This window comes from Mus pahari, chromosome 3, assembly GCF_900095145.1.
Source record: "Mus pahari chromosome 3, PAHARI_EIJ_v1.1, whole genome shotgun sequence".
In the NCBI taxonomy this organism is placed as follows: Eukaryota; Metazoa; Chordata; class Mammalia; order Rodentia; family Muridae; genus Mus; species Mus pahari.
Window position 1 is genome coordinate 138,680,048 of NC_034592.1, and position 16,684 is coordinate 138,696,731.

Below are 16,684 nucleotides of genomic sequence, written 5' to 3' on the forward strand. Positions count from 1 at the left end.
GGATTCTGTGAATTATAGTCAAGCTCTGAAGCCTGCAACCATGGCTATGGAAAGCTCACACAGGAAGTCACTCCAAAACAAGGGCCTTATTATGCAAGCTTCAGTCATATGGCCTGACTAGCGTTCCTTTGTGGTTGGGGCCATCCTGAGGCAGAGACCATGCCAAACTTGTGTTTCTCTTGCCTATAATCTTAGCACTTAAGAAACTGAGGCAGGACTGAGCTCAAAACCAACCTGAGCAACATACAAGGGTGCTGTTCAAAGAAAGAAAAATTAATGCTTTTTCTGTTGGAGAGGGACTGATGAGAGTACTGAAATGACAGTAAATGGAGTTGCCCTGTTGGCAGATGAAGGGAGGGACAGACCCACTGACATCCAGCTTGTATGAGGCCCCATGGCTTTTATTATGTACGTGAGTGCTCTATCCTTATGTACAAGAAGAAGGCACTAGATCCCATTACAGATAGCTATGAGCCACCATATGGTTGCTGGGAATTGAATTCAGTACCTCTAGAAGAGCAGACAGTAATCTTAACCATTCAGCCATCTCTCCAGCCCACCTGAGGCTCCTTCTTGCTCTATATGGAATGCTCTGTGGTTGCCCGAGGAGTTCTTCCTCTGGAGAGAAGTCTGAGCCTTCACAGATCTTACCTCCGTGTTGCCTGGACTCTCTGAGTGGCCAGTGGTCGAGGTGGCAAGCCAGGCTCTCTCCGGCTTCCCAGAGGGCCTCACATGTACCCCACTGGTTTGGAGCTCACCTCCCCCATGGCTTGAAGAGGTGCCAAGAAAACTTAAAAATGAAGGGTGAAGGATGAAGTTTAAAGCTTTCATTTAGGAAGTAGATTAGTTTTGAGACAGGATCTGTGTGGGCTAGGCTAGTCTTAAATTCAAGAGACCCCACCTGATTGCTAGAACAAAAGCTAGTGTAGGTTTACACAAACTTCTTAAAGGGAGAAAGTAAGTATATTTCATGTTGCTGATAATTGTGTATCAAGAGTTAATATGAAGCAAATCAGAATTGACAGTGATTTTAAAAAACAAAACCAAAAAACAGACCTTCTCAAAGTCCCTATAGATTTTCTAGCAGCCCAACTTGCCCTATTTACAAATGGAAAAGCTTTGTCTTCAGAGCCTCTGGGCTTTGCTGTGGCAGAACAGCAGCTAACACAATTTAATAGTTAACACAATGAAAGCAAATGCAATTCAAATGAGTTCCTTAGTTGCATTGGCCCCTCAGAGCACAGGAGCCGGATCTGATCTAGCTGGTGGCCACTGATTGTATTAGAGAGGACAGACATAGATCATTCAGTCACTAACTAGGACATCTTCAGGACTGCACTATTGTGAAACATTTATATTGTCATTGCTGTAACCAAATACCTGACAAAAACAACTTGAGGGGAAATTGGCATAAGTAGTTTATAATCTTAGAGTCCAGTCCATAGTTGTCACGGTGGCAGGAGTACATGGCGAGGCACCTATCTGTATATGGCAGTCAGGGAGCTGGGAGAATTCTCAAAGGCGGGGCCCTTAGTGACCTACCTACTCCTCCCAGATAGCATCACCAGCTGGAGACCAACAGAAGCCTGTGGTGGGTAGTTCCCACTGCAGACCTTCAGATCCCTGTGATGGATAGTTCACACTGCAAACCTTAGCATTAGGGGTTTGTGCCCTGGAGCAGTGCTTTGTGGAGTGCCTGTGTTGAAGCAGCCTGAATAAACTGGCTGAGCTGAGGTTGGGGGGAGTCAGGTTCTGAGCACTCACTGGGTCCTCTCTCTTTCTTCCACCTGTAGTGCTGGAGAGCTGGCTGGACTACACTGGGGAGCTGGAGCCCCCAGAGCCACTGGCCAGGCTTCCACAGCTCAAGCATTGCATCAAGCAGCTGCTGACTGACCTGGGCAAGGTGCAGCAGATTGCTCTCTGCTGCTCGACATGAAATGGCCACCCGAGACATTTGGAGCACACGCCTGGCACATCTGCCAGGGGAGCTTCGCATATTTAAGTAAATAAACTTAGCATGCTGGATGCACGTGACACTGACTGACTTCAGGGATTTGGCCAGGAGTGTGATGGACATGGGGACAGAGAGACCGTTTGGCTGCTGGAGGACAGGGCACTCTTGATGTGGAAGCCGACTGCAAAGGCAGCGCGTAGTCTTAGAATCCCGTTCTGTGCACATCATTGAACGAAGCAAGTCTTTGCACATCTTCAATTGGAATCGTGCCACTGATGATAAACAAAATGAGAGCCAAAAAAAACCAAAAATCTAGTAGGAGGCAGTTGTAAATTCGATTTGCAGTTTATTTAATTGACTTTTGAGTCAGGTAGAGACATGTGCCAGCCCCTCCGGTTTCTCTGCCTGGTGTGTCGTGTGGGCAGCAGGCACCCACTGCTTTCATCCCTCAGCCTCACTGGAATGCTGGGACTTCACTGTGCCGTGCAGTTTTTTGAAGGCTGGGTCCTTACTGCTCTGCTTCCTCAAGACTTCATTTTCTCACCTCGTCTCTTGCATGGTTTCACGGTACCAGGGACAAGGTTTTAGGTTTTAACTCCAGAGTCAGCTGGGCTGTGGCTTCAGCAGCCAAGTGAAACTGCTAAAGGAGGAGCTAGAATCTTGATGTAATGAGAATCTACAAGGAATTCCAGAAGGAAGCAGTCAGGGTCTGGAACCCAAAGGACAACATTTTCTACCCACTTATTAAACTGCTTCCCAGTTCTATTTAAAGTTATGAAAAAAAGTTTTCCAAAATTTTCGAACTCTTTTACTGTAAAGATTTGTTACAAAGAACATGGGAATTACCTTATTTTATGTCTCATCAGCAAACTTGCAATTCTGTTGCTTGTTTCCCTCCTCCCTAGAGGCTCCACGGTAACACTTTTGATTCCCTGTCTGTATTACTTGATGAGATGAAGGTAATTATGCTGCTTATGGTCCAGGTACAACCTCTTTGTTCCTTCACAGAGCTGTTTGTGTTGTTTCTTGTCTCGCAGGTTCTGGTCCCGCGTGTCATTGCTATGTTGTTTGGTTGGTTTTATCTTACTAGGTGAAATGTCAAAGGTTCCGTGCTGTGAGGACTTCATTTTCACCAGTTTTTGCATCACTAACGGTAAACTTTGTTTGATTTATCCATCAACACCCACAGATTCATTATCAGTTTTGGAATCTGTAATGTTCTAGGCTGCAAATATCTACTATGTAAACATCAAGGAGCCAATGTCAGCAGCTACCAACAGCAGCACCTCTAGGTGCCTTGGGAATGGTTAAGTTTCAGGCTTAACAGGCCATCGTGGCCATAAATTCAGGCTTGTGTACAGAGAAGTTTGAGGGAATAAATGCCCTGTCTAGAGATCTGTTCACCATCTGATATAAATGAGCTGTAGAGCAAGCATGAATTGACCTGGTATAGCTTAGGGAATGTGTGATACGGAATTAAGCCAGCACAGTCCCTTACAGGAGGCTGTTTCCTACTGCTCACATTGATGCTTTCTTGTGGGAAGAAGTGCTCCAAGAGTATACATGCCATCAGGGTTCTGGATAATTTATCATATAGCTACATTTTGAGACTTGTATGATGATTGTCTGAAAGGGAAAGAAACAAGATAATTATAGCTACAACTGTGTGAGGTATGATGATTGTTATATTAGATACTAATTTGGGGGCCATCAAAGTGGCTTAGTTGGGAGAGGTGCTTGCCACCAAGCCTGCTGACCTGAGTTCCAGCCCCAGGACCCAATAGAGAGTATTGACACCTTCAAGTTGTTCTATGACACACATACAAGCAAATGTAATAAAGGATTTTAAATTGAGGTTTTTCTTTTATGTAACTACTCTTAAGTATCACGTCTGGGGAAGCTGTAACCTTTTGTGTCCTTCAGAGAAGGAAACCGAAACTGATGCTAATCTTGCCCTGTGGTCCTTACTGGGTTTATCATTTAGGTTTTGTAAAGGACATAATCTGGTTTCATTGTGACTTTTGTTTTTAGGGAAACAAAACAGACTCCCCATATTCTGATAACCTCAGTTCTTCCCTAACTTAAAGCCATGTTGAGGGGCTCCACTCCCAGTTCCTGGGTCAAAGTGAATTCACCCCTAAGTTGGAGCACTGGAATCTGTTCTTTGCAAGCAATGTTATCATTTAGAAAGATGTGCACTACCTACGTTCTGTCTGTTAAAAAGCCTATCCACCTATAGAAAGTCGCTGTGACAAAACAGCTCTGGTTTGATCAGTCATTCTTCAGTATATATGCAAGGTGGATCCTGGCTGAGCCAACATTGCACTGTGGATACGTATCTGTGTTTACGCGCTGTTAGACAGAAGGCACTGTACATAGGAGTGTTGCTTTCAGCAATATTTGCAAAACATGCAAACTTCTGTATCTGGAAAAATAAAAACAGGTTCTTGTTGCTATGTGTCAGTCACATTACTGAAGTATAAAAAGTTGTGGGGTTTGTTGGTTTAGTTTGGAGGCAATGTCTCACTATATGGCCCTGACTGGCCTAGAACTCCCAGAAATCCCTTGCCTCTGTTCCAAGTGCTAGTTTTAAAGTCCTGTGCCACCAGACCTGATTGTTCTTTAGACAAAGTCTTGCAATGTAGTCCAGGCTGGCCTTGAGCTTATGCAACCCAAAGTTGGGCTTCAAACTTAAAAAATGATCCTGAGCCGGGCGTGGTGGCGCACGCCTTTAATCCCAGCACTCGGGAGGCAGAGGCAGGTGGATTTCTGAGTTCGAGGCCAACCCTGGTCTACAGAGTGAGTTCCAGGACAGCCAGGGCTACACAGAGAAACCCTGTCTCCAAAAAACCAAAAAATAATTAAAAAAAAAAGGACCCTGTCTTGGTCTCCGAGTACACCACCATCCCCAGCAAGGGTTAGATGCTTTATGCATTGTGGTGAGCTTGGGGCAGCCTGGTCTACAGAGTGAGTTCAGAGACAGCCAGGGCTACACAGAGAAACCGTGTCTCAAAAAATGAAGTGCCCATACCAGCTTCTACCCAAGTGTGGCTCATGCATTGCAGTGGAAGCTGCAGGCTTACTGCATTTATGGTTGCTGGGCACAATGCAAGGCAGGACAGGCTGTTTTTCCTAGACTGAGACTTAACCTGCTGCTTTCAACAAACCCAGGCTTTCTATAGACCTGAACAACCCCTCAACTAACACCCATGCCTGCGCAGAAACCTCAAAACTGGTTGTCTTCATTTCTGGAGTCAAAAGGTGTTAAAACAGGAGTCCCTGGACATTAAAATGAGCACTCACAGTAAGTTCATATTACTCATGCGTTCCAGGCTCATTCCGTGGGAAACCATTGTGCAGGGTGGAACATTAGGGACAGAGAAAAGTTTACTCATTGGTTTAAAAAACGGGGCAGGGAGGGAAGTCTTGCTCACAAGCGCTTCACTCCAGGGAGTTGATTTCTCACAGAGGAAGTTCATTAGAGGCTAATAAAGGAGAGGAATGGGCATAGGTGTCAAAAGGTCCAAGTCCACGGCGTCCCTTCTCGGTACACATTCCCATCATGGCCACTGGTTTGTTTTTAAGGTCACGACCCCTAAATAGTGTTAGGCAAAACATTTCTCAAATGACCAACACGTGTGTGTGTGTGTGTGTGTGTGTGTGTGTGTGTGTGTATAGAAAGCCAGGAGACCCTGACCCATACAGGTTAAGGCAAGGAACATGCCAAGCCTTCTCAGTCCCTTTCACAAGACACTGGATACTCTGTGTGTGTGTGTGTGTGTGTGTGTAACAAATGTGGAAGGAGGGCTGGAGAGATGGCTCAGTGGTTAAGAGTTCCGACTGCTCTTCCGAAGGTCCTGAGTTCAAATCCCAGCAACCACATGGTGGCTCACAACCATCCATAATGAGATCTGACACCCTCTTTTGGTGCATCTGAAGACAGCTACAGTGTACTTAGATATAATAAATCTTTTTTTAAAATGTGGGAGAGGTCATATGAGAGGGAGAAGTGGAAATTACGTAAAGTACACATCAACTTCTCAAAAGAAAAACTGAGAAAAGCTGTTCTCAACACTTCCCAGGTAACTGTTGGAAGAAGAGGCTATTTCCAACAAAATTACTGGAAAAACAATGTGTTATCCAGTTGTATTGACTCCAGTTACTGATCTTGAAGCATAAAGTGAAACTTTATGCTTTCCTTGGCAATATCAGTTCTGTTGCTTGAGTTTGTTTTTGAGAGGGTCTACATAGTCCTGACTGGAACACACTATGTAAACCAGGCTGGCCTCAGAGATCCTCTTGCCTCTGCTTCCTGAGTGCTGAGGTTTAAAGTATGAGTCACAACCAGCTAAACGAGCATTTAATAGAGCCAGTTACTTTACTGCTCAGCTTCCAAACTGCTGTGTACTGCTGCTACCTGCTGAAGCTCGGATACTGGATAGTGTGAGGCAGAGGGTAGAACACTAGAAAACTGAAACCTCATTAACATGGCCTTTTGCAAGACAAAACTCAAGCAGGTTTAGAAAAACTGTGGATGTGGTCTAAATCAAGTCAAGATGAGAAGGTGGATTTCCCGCCTAAGGGCATAGCTTCACGCATCCCCAGTGGTCCAGGAATAGCTAATAAAAAGCCTTAATCTTACAGGTTCCCAGAATCCTCTGGCTATTACCTGGAAAGGTGAGCAACAAGTTCGTAAAATAAACCCAATAAACAGAGGAAGAACGCAAGACACAGCAGACACAGGAGCTGTCAAAATTCAACTTTTATTAACTCAGGGGTAGGGTGTGTCAGTCCAGGGAGCCCCAGGCTCCGCCGCTCAGCCGGTGATGCGTACGTCCGCGCGGCGCCGCAGCCGCCGAGCCCGGGCCGCCTCGGGTAGAATGGCCTGCAGCTGCTCCTGCACCAGCATCTCCACGATCTGCTCCTTGGTGCGAATGTCAGGCCGCAGCCACTGGCGGGACAGCTCCCGCAGCTGCCGGAAGGCTTCCCGGGGCCCGGCCGCGTCCTGGTAGCGAAACTGCCGGAAGCGCTGGCGAAAGGTTTCGGGGCCCAGCCGAGAGGCTCCGGGCCGCGGGGCGGCGTCAGCCAGCGGCGCTGCGTTCAAAGCTGCGGGCGCGCCGGGGAGCTCCGGGGCCGGGGAGCTCCCGGAGTCGGGCGATGGGGCCGCACAGTCGCCGGCTCCTTCCTGCTGCTCGGGCGGCGCCGCGGGGCTTGGGGAGTCCTGGCTGGGCTGCGGCGCCGCCATGACTACGGCTGTTGGCGTCCCCCTTTGTTTCGCAGTCCCGCGCCTCGCCTGCGTCTGCACGGGGACGAGGTAAGAGAGAGCCGCTGAAGGGCAGGGCCCGCGCACCCAGGCGGGACGCGGACTCAGGACAGGCCGCGGGCTAGCCCAGCTTACCTCGACCGGCGAAGCTCCTCGGTGGCCGGAAATGAACCGATCCTTGAATCCGGAAGCCGCGTCCTCTACCAGTCACGTGAAGTTTGATCTGGGGAAGTCCTTTGAGTGGTCCGTAGATACCAGCTCTTCAGGCAGTAAGGATGGCAGCACTGCAGGGTCCCCATTGGAGCCAACGGACAAGACGGACACGACGGACAAGACGGAGTCGAAATCTGAGTCGGGATCGGATTCCAGATCAGAGGAAGACAAGGAGAGGCCGGCCTTGATTAAGAAGATAAAGACGGAGATACCCCAATCGAAGGACCGCCCTGGCGTGCAGGTGACCTGCGCCTGCTAGGGTAGATGCTGGCCCCTGCTTGACCAGGCAGGATCTGGGGGTAGCGCTAACAGTCCTGGGTAAAGGAGGGTGATGGTTGGCCAGGGGATTGTCGGAGCTTGGGCAGATGCCCTGGGTGGGACAGCGGGACAGGGGCTCCAACTACTTTTAAAAAGATCTCTCAAGCCCGTAATCCTAGAGCTAAAGGCCACCTCCTGAGCTATAAATTGAGCTGAGAATCTCATTAAATACACATACACACACCATCGCCTGTATAGGTGCAACTGATCTCACTTTATTTTGAGAAGGACAAAGTATTTGGGGCAAGAGTCTTTAGACTTTCCTGCCCCCAAACAAATGCTCAGGGCTTCTTTGTCATTATTTTTGCTTGTCCTCAAAAACCAAGAGAAAGAGATTCGATGGGTACTACTTTTAACTTTAAGATTAATAAGTGGGGGGCTGGAGAGATGGCTCAGTAGTTAAGAGCACTGACTCCTCTTCCAGGGGTCCTGAGTTCGTTTTGTTTTTGTTTTTGTTTTTGTTTGTTTTTGTTTTTGTTTTTTGAGACAGGGGTTCTCTGAGTAGCCTGGCTGTCCTGGAACTCACTCTGTAGACCAGGCTGACCTCGAACTCAGAAATCTGCCTGCCTCTGCCTCCCAAGTGCTGGGATTAAAGGCGTGCACCATCACTGCCCGGCGGTCCTGAGTTCAATTCCCAGCAACCACATGGTGACTCACATCTACAATGGGCTCTGATGCCCTCTTCTGATGTGTCTGAAGAAAACAATGGTGAATACATAAAATAAGTAAATATATCTTTTAAAAAAGATTAATAAGTGAACTGTAATTAACAACGCCCCATATGGTGGCCATTAGCTTCTTGTATTTACTGAATCTTTGAAAGGTAAATACCCCGAAATTGAGATGTATTATAGTGTAGAATTACGCATGTGTCTGTAGGAAAAGAAAAAGGTTTTGTATTTATTAAGTATTTGAGTATGATACATAATTTTGTATATATGGGGTCAAATAAACTATTATTAAATTTTACCTGTGTCTTTTTACTTTTAAAATACAACAACTTTGAAGACTTTAAATTACACATACAGTTCATAGTATATTTTTGTTGACTAGCTACTGTCTATAGAGTGTTGGAATCAGGTGTCTGGAAACATCTTTTCAGGGTTTCTTTGCTTTAACACCCCCAACAGTAAATAGTGCCTGCCTCACAGTTGTCAAATGGAGTAAATCAAGCTCTGGGAAAGACAGAGCTTTCAGAGCTAGGGAGATGGAGCGGTTGGTAAGGATGCTTGGAACGTTGGATGATGGGATGAGATGAGCATGGTACCCAAGCATTGTGAGTCCACAGCTCTGGGCAGCTCATGCAGTTTCTTCTCCATTCTAAAAGCTTCTAGCCTCCTCCGGACAACCTAATCTTCCAGGATGACTGGTTTCATCATCTTCTCTTGGCTTCTGACTGAATTGCTCTGCTTGGCCTCATACTAACTTCGCCACTCTGTTCTAATCTTCTGGCTCATTTTGTCTTCTTCACCTATGTCTGTCAAACTGTCCTGTTAGCCCACACCACACCACCACACCTTTTCCCCTCTCTCCATTCTTAAGTAGTCTCTTTTTCCAGTGCTGACTTCCTGTGAGTTGGGCATATCCTATCTCTGACTCATTCTGTCAGATCTTTCCCTGATTCAACACTTTGTCTGCCCTTAATTAGATGTCACTTTCAGACCAACCCGCTTCCTTCTATAAACTAACCTTCCTTACAGTCATTGTTAAGAGATTAAGGTATGTACTAAGGAATTAAAGGAATGTCATTCCAGCTGGATCACACGAACCTAGAAGGCCTTTGGATGTGATCCCGCGCTGGAGCAGCCATGTTGCAGGATTAAAATTCTTCTACAGGTGCTTTCTGTGTAAGCATGAGGACTCGACTCTCCCTGTGCCCATGTAAAGCCAGGCATGGCCGAGCTGGCCTACACCTTAATGTTGGGCCCAGGTAGAGCTCAAAAGAACTGCGTGGTTAGCCTATCCAATATGTACTTCTAAATTCAACTTGAGACCCTATCTCAAGGCAATGAGGAGAGCAATAGAGTAGAGCGCCCTCTTCTGGCATCCTCATACCTGTACACTCGCATGGATCTCTCTCTCTCTCTCTCTCTCTCTCTCTCTCTCTCTCTCTCTCTCACACACACACACACACACACACACACACATACACACGTGATTTCATTAGGTCAGGTTCATTGCCTTCAGCCTCTGAGCTACAGGTGTTGCCATGTTAATCTATAAAATAAAAAAATCTGGATGCAAGAACTTGAGTGGAAAAGAGGAATAAAAAGGAGAGAACATGACTGTGGTTCCTAGGCACAGTGGAGGGGAAGGTCTAGTGTAGATAACAGGGAAAGCATGGCCAGAGTCAGAGACCCTGAGAGAGTCCAGAGGGGACGTCATCCTGAGCCATGATGAGGAGAGAAAAGAGGGGGAAGGCAGAACCAGGTGCCACAGCCAGGAAGCCCAAAGGTCTGAAGCCAGCAGGTAACCAAAATGGCTGGATCATACAGGGAGGAACCTCTGAGGGAAGAGCAGCCTTCCCCGACTGGGCTGTAGAGTTCAGGGTAGGGGCAGGGTATACAACCAGGAGGACTGGAATAGGCAGGGCTGAGGGATGCTGGGACCTGGTGGCCAGGTTCACTTTGACATGTTAAATAGGCAACTCAGCCATCTGTCCTGGGTTTGAGACATTTAGAACTAACCTCATGGAAGTTTCTGTGAAAATTCAGATGGTGCCAGCAAAGGTATAATCTCTGAAGCAATCCTGGCAGATGGTATATTCTGTTTGACAGCTTCCTTTGTACCTCCGTTTTCCAGAAAGGGACAGAGATCCTGTCTTAGTCAGGGTTTCTGTAGCTGTGACAAAACACCAACACCAAAAAGCAACTTGGAGAAGAAAGGGTTTATTCAACTTACACTTCCACATTACTGTCTATCACCAAAGTTAGGACAGGAATTCAAACAGGGCAGGAACTGGAGACAGAAGCTGATGCAGAGGCCAGGGAGGGGTGCTGCTTACTGCCTTAGCTTGCTCAGCCTGCTTTCTTATAGAACCCGGGACAGGGATAGTACCACCCACAGTGGGCTGGGCCCTCCTCCATTGAGCAAATGCTGAGAGTGAGATCATGCCTTACAGCTGGATCTCATGGAGGCACTTCCTCAGTTGAAACTCCTTCCTTTCTGAAGACTCTAGTGTTAGATTGACACAAAACCAACCAGCTCAGGCCCGATGTGATAGGATTTTGGTCATCCCTGCTGTTGTTCCTTTGAATTCTGCGCAGGGATTGTGTAACAGCCCGGTAACCACCATTAGGACAGATTTCTGACGAACACCTTGCCCATCCTTGGAGGATGTCTCCCCCGGAGATGTGAAAGATGACCTTGAGAGGCACCACAAGGACCCCTCAGTGGGTTTTGTAGTTGCTGGCCTGTAAGCTTGGGAGACTTCTGGACTTGAGGCTTTTTCTTGCTGGCCCCTCGAAATCTGCATTTCTGTTAGTCAGCTGTTCAGCTTCCTTTCACAGATACTCTGTCCCGGTTGTCCCCATTCTCTGAAGTAGAATGGCATTTGCATTTGCTATTGCCCAAGTTGTTTTCCTTTCCTCTTTTCAGAAGTGGAAAGGGTGGGGGCTCTCGTGTTTGTTAGACCTCATGGCTTTACATGTCCTTCTGCCATGTCCTTCTGCCAGGTTCCCTGGTTTACTACTCTATATTAACAAACAGTCTTATTCCCGGTGATGGCAGGCAGTGTTCAGGACTAGAACAGCCTGTCTTGGTCAGGGTTTGTATTCCTGCACAAAACATGACCAAGAAACAAGTTGGGGAGGAAGGTGTCCTCCAAGATATTGGGTCACGGCTCCAGCTCTGCCCATGGTAGCACACACTTTGTCTTTTGGCTCCAGCTGCCTGTACTCCACTGCCGCTGCTGTTCTTGGAACTGGCATCTCCAAAACACCGCTGTCTTCCACTGCAACTAAGATTCATAGCCTCTCATAGGTTCTCTGCATGGTGCCAAACCTCTCAACTCCTTTGCATGACCCCTTCAGTCCTGGACCATCAATTGCAACTGAGGCTGCACCTTCACCAATGGCCTTCCATGGCCTCTCAAGTGCCGAGCATCAGCTGCTCTTCATGACCCCTTCATGCCTTCAAAACCAGTACCACCTGGGTGACTATTACACATTACCAAGTACAGAGGCAACACAAAGTACAACCTTGGCTATCTCTAGGACACAGGTTCTTTGTGATCTCAGAAAACACTTCCCAGAAGATTTCATCTCACTGATGCTGGTCTCTTATTAATCACTGTTAATTTCTTAGCCCCAGCATCAATAGTCTCAGTAATGCAAAGGTTTTGCTTTAGTAGTTCTGCTATCTNGTTAATCACAGCTGATTCTTCAGCTCCAGCTAACCAAATCCAGAGAATCTTCACAATCAAAACAGCAATGGCCCTCATAAGAATCTTTAATTTTGGGCTGGAGAGATGGCTCAGCGGTTAAGAGCACTTACTGCTCTTCCAGAGGTCCTGAGTTCAATTCTCAGCAACCACGTGGTGGCTCATAACCATCTGTAATGGGATCCAATGCCCTCTTCTGGGGTATCTGAAGAGAGTGATAGTATACTCATATACATAAAATAAATAAATATTTTTAAAAAAAGAAACTTTAATCTTCACTCTGAAATTTCACAAGCCAAGCCTCCATCTTCTGCACTGTTCTCAACATTATCTTCCAAGCTGCAACAGAACATCCCACAGAGCTCTTTAACACTAAATGGATCTTCTAGCCCAAAGTTCCAGAGTCCTTCCACAGTCCTCCCCCAAACATGGTCAGGTTGTCACAGGAATACCCCACTAGGCTGGTACCAATTTGTCTTAGTCAGGGTTTCTATTCCTGCACAAAACATCATGACCAAGAAGCAAGTTGGGGAGGGTTTATTCACTTTATATTTCTACGTTGCTGTTCATCACCAAAGGAAGTCAGGACTGGAACTTGGAGGCAGGAGCTGATGCAGAGGCCATGGAGGGTGCCGCTTACTGGCTTGCTCTCCATGGCTTGCTTTCTTATAGAATCCAAGACTATTACCCCAGGGATGGCACCACCCACAATGGGCTAGGCCCTCCCCTCTTGATCACTAATTGAGAAAATGCCTTACAAATGGATCTCATGGAGGCATTTCCTCAAGGGAGGTTCCTTTCTTTGTGATAACTCCAGCCTGTGTCAAGTTGACAGACAAAACCAGCCAGTACACAGCCCAACCAACTGCAATAAGGAAGGGGAGAGGAACCATGAATGGGTTTACTGCAGAGGAAAAAACAAGCTTCCTGGAGCTAGAGAGATGGTTGGTTAAGGGGGAGTGGGCACACACCTTTAGTCCCAGCACTCAGGAGGCAGAGTCAGGCAGATCTCTTGAGTTTGAGGCCAGCCTGGTGTACAGAGCAAGTTCCCAGGACAACAAGGGCTACACAGAGAAACCCTGTCTCAAACAAACCAAACAAAAAAACTGTGCATGGTATGGTTGCTATAGTGGCCAGTTCTTTAATCCCAGGACTTGACAGAGGCAGGTGGATCTCTGTGAGCTTGAGACTAGCCTGTATATAGGTCTGTATACAGATTCTAGGCCAGCCAGAGGTACAAGGTGAAGCCCTGTCTCCTTTATTTTCCTGTAGTAATTGTTCCTTCCTGCCTAGGCTTAGAATGTTTCCTGCCTCTGAGACTCACTGCTGAATGAGTTTACCCTTTCTAGTGCTTTCTGAACTTGGTCTGGTTCAACTCAGCCGTTCTGGCCCAACCCCTTTTCCAAGCTTCCTGACTCATTCTGGCTTCTCTCTCAGCCTCTGGCTTTTTGTTCTGCTTGGCCTCAAACTAGTTTTGGCAATATATTCTAGTCTTCTGGCTCCTTGTCATTCTCTGGCTCATTCTGTCTTCATTTATGACTAGCGTATTATCTCTCGGCAACCTGTTTGTACAACTGTCCCAGTGAAAACTGCCTCCTTCCTCTCTGCTCTGCCCTTAAGTAGCTCCCCTGTCCTCTCTCTCTCCGTGAGAGTTGAGCATATCCTGTTTTGTCAAATCTTTCTCTGATCTATCACTTTATCACTCAATTAGACATTGCTTTCAAACATGGGTGCTTCCTTCTACAAACTAACTTTACCTTCACCTTCGTTGTTTGGGACACACACACACACATACACACACATACACACATACACATACACACACATACACACATACACATACACACACATACATACATACACACACACACACACACACACACACACGTTTCTGAATTTTGCAGATTGGGAGGTTGGCACCCCCAAAGGTGTAAGTTGAAGGCTATCAAAACCATAGTAAGTAGCTCCGTGAAGAGAGAAATTTTAAAATGCTATTCCAATGTTGTTATCCTATCAGCCCTTTTTATTATAATTAGATTTATATTGTTCTTAGGAAAGGATCTTAAATCATTAATTTCTTCCAACACAAGCCCCAAATCTCAGTAAATCTTCTATAAATATTGACAAAATTAAAAACAATTGTGGATTCCTGTGAAGGGAGAGCTTGAACATACTTCCCTGGCTTTTCTGGAGCTTTCCAATTTAGATTCGTGTGCTAGTTAACACTGTCAACTCAGTGCAGCCCACGGTTAGCTGAAGAAGTCTCAGTCGGGTGTCTTCTCAGGCTGATCTGTGGGCATGCCTGTGAGGGGTTGTCCTGATGGTTTTAGTTCATACAGGAAGGCCTAGCCTACTATGGGTGGTCCCAGTCCCCAGACAGGTGGCTCTGGTCTGTATAAGAAAGTTAGCTGAGGGATTGGAGAAATGGCTCAACAGTTAAGGGCAGGTTCTACTTTTCCAGAGGACTTAAGTTCAAGTCCCACCTACCTAACACATAAAGTGGCTTACAGCCACATGCAATTCCAACTCCAGGGTTCTCCAACTCCTCTAAGCTCTGTGGATACCTCAGGGGTTCATATACACATGCAGGAATACACACACATTCATATAATTAAAAGTAATAAAATTAACTTAAAAGTCAGCTAAGCAAGAATCAGAGAGGGAGCCAGCAGACAGTGTCTGTCCCCCATGGTTCTGGCCTTGAGCTTCTGCCCCTTTTCCCTCAACAATGGATCATGACCTGGAAGTGTGAGTCAAGTTAACCCGTTCCTGCCCAGGTTGCTTTTGGTCCGAGTGTTTTAGCACAGCAACAGAAGGAAACCAGAGACATCGCACATTAGTGGACAGGAAACCTGCAGCGCTTTTTTCCTTTATCTTTTTTTTTTTTTTTAACTTGCTGGGTACCATAGATCACCTATAATGCTATCATCCCATTGGCTGAGGGAAAGGTATTTAAAGTTTGAGACCAACTGATCTACATAGTGAGACCCTGTCTCAAAAAGATGTAGCAACAAAACACTTACTTGGAAATGAATATAGATTCACAGGAATTTGCAAAAATAGTAGAGAGATGGTATTTTTTTTAAATTGAGCAGCATTTTAAAAGTTTATTGAATTTTATCTCATGTGCTTTGGTGTGAGGTCATCCCTTAGAGTTAGAGTTACAGCCTGGAGAGATGGCTCAGCGGTTAAGAGCACTGACTGCCCTTCCCGATGGTCCTGAGTTCAAATCCCACCAACCACATGGTAGCTCACAACCATCTGTAACAAGAGCTGACGCCGTCTTCTGGAGTGTCTGAAGACAGCTACAGTGTACTTACATATAATAAATAAATAAATCTTAAAAAAAAAAAAAAAAAAAAAAAAAAAAAAAAAAAAAAAAAAAAAAAAAAAAAAAAAAAAAAAAAAAAAAAAAAAAAAGTGTGTACCACCAACCCAGCACAATGTTCCTCATTAGTAGCCTTGTTGGTCATGGTTTGAAGCTGGAAGTTCCCCCATGGGGCCGTTTTCAGATGCTTGCTGCTATGAAGGTGTGTCAAGCTGATAGAAGTGATTAGGGGTGGGCCTTTGAGGGTCAGAGCCAGTTTAAGGTTCCTGCCCCCCACTTCTGCTTCTGAGCTGCCAGGACAGACAGCCTCAGCCACAGCTCTGCTCTGTTTTCCCCACTGTGATGAGCTGAAACCTTTTGAAACTGCCACAGTAATGTGATAATCTTTGAGTGGTTAAAGTTCTTCCCATATTTAGTTTACAAATGTCTGATTTTGAGCAGTCAAGGATCTCATACTCCCTTAAGCTCAAAGAGAGAATTAAGTGGAATCAAATACCTGATTGTATATCACTACTTTTTATCACAAAAGTATCATTGTTTTCGCATCACTGTAACCAAATATCAAGGACAACTCTAGGGAAAGAATTGTTTTGGATTGTGGTGCTTGGGCAAAACACATGGCAGAAGGAACATAGCAGGGGCAGGCGTGGGGTGGGCTTTTTTTAGTTCTTTCTGGCTAGGAAGCAGAAAAAGAAGAAAACAGACGCCAAAGCAAAACACAGCCTCCTCTCCTCAGGACCCCAGGACCTGCTTCTTCCTCTCAGACCCACCTTTCACAGTTCCACCATCTATAATGCTATAATATCATGGCTTTAAAGAGTTTATTTATTCTTTAGGAGTCACTTGGATCAGAGCCCTCAGGATATAACTGTCCTTAGATAGGCCATTTCATACACATCCAAAGTTGAGCTGAGGTCCTAGACAGTTTTTGCTTTTTCAGATATTTTTAAAGTTACTGTTATTATTATTTATCATCATTACTATTATTATATTTTTCAAATTTTTATGGGGTCGGGTATAGTGCACACACCTTTAATCTTTGCACCTGAAGGCAGAGGCAGGACAGTCTCTATATGTTTGAGGCCAGTCTGATCTACATAGACAGTTCTTCTTAAAAAGAAATTATTGAGCCGGGCATGGTGGCGCATGCCTTTAATCCCAGCACTCAGGAGGCAGAGGCAGGCAGATTTCTGAGTTCGAGGCCAGCCTGGTCTACAAAGTGAGTTC

At 46.0% G+C, this 16,684-nt stretch overlaps 3 protein-coding genes across 4 annotated transcripts in view; 2 read left to right on the forward strand and 1 right to left on the reverse strand.

Annotated features, from left to right (window-relative positions):
- Nucleotides 1–4,410, forward strand: part of Phf20 (PHD finger protein 20) — a 107,285-nt gene extending 102,875 nt beyond the window's left edge. The window contains exon 18 of the mRNA XM_021193556.1: nucleotides 1,794–4,410. Within this exon, the coding sequence (XP_021049215.1) occupies nucleotides 1,794–1,936 (143 nt within the window). The 3' untranslated portion in view covers nucleotides 1,937–4,410. The remainder of the gene's footprint in view (nucleotides 1–1,793) is intronic.
- A 2,286-nt stretch (nucleotides 4,411–6,696) lies between these two features.
- Nucleotides 6,697–7,571, reverse strand: Scand1 (SCAN domain containing 1). The gene is made up of 2 exons (XM_021193392.2): nucleotides 7,353–7,571; nucleotides 6,697–7,253 (listed from the first exon to the last, which is right to left on the reverse strand). The coding sequence occupies exon 2, from the start codon at nucleotides 7,197–7,199 to the stop codon at nucleotides 6,771–6,773; it is 429 nt and encodes a 142-aa protein (XP_021049051.1). The 5' UTR covers nucleotides 7,200–7,253; nucleotides 7,353–7,571; the 3' UTR covers nucleotides 6,697–6,770.
- The window catches only part of Cnbd2 (cyclic nucleotide binding domain containing 2), a 63,309-nt gene continuing 53,877 nt past the window's right edge, over nucleotides 7,253–16,684 (forward strand). For both annotated transcript variants that reach the window (XM_021193389.2, XM_021193391.2), the window contains exon 1: nucleotides 7,253–7,671. In XM_021193389.2, the coding sequence (XP_021049048.1) occupies nucleotides 7,384–7,671 (288 nt within the window). In that variant the 5' untranslated portion in view covers nucleotides 7,253–7,383. The remainder of the gene's footprint in view (nucleotides 7,672–16,684) is intronic.

What these genes read in the sequence shown, in the direction of transcription:
- Scand1 (XM_021193392.2), bottom strand. Translation starts at nt 7,199, where the DNA reads ATGGCGGCGCCGCAGCCCAGCCAGGACTCCCCAAGCCCCGCGGCGCCG.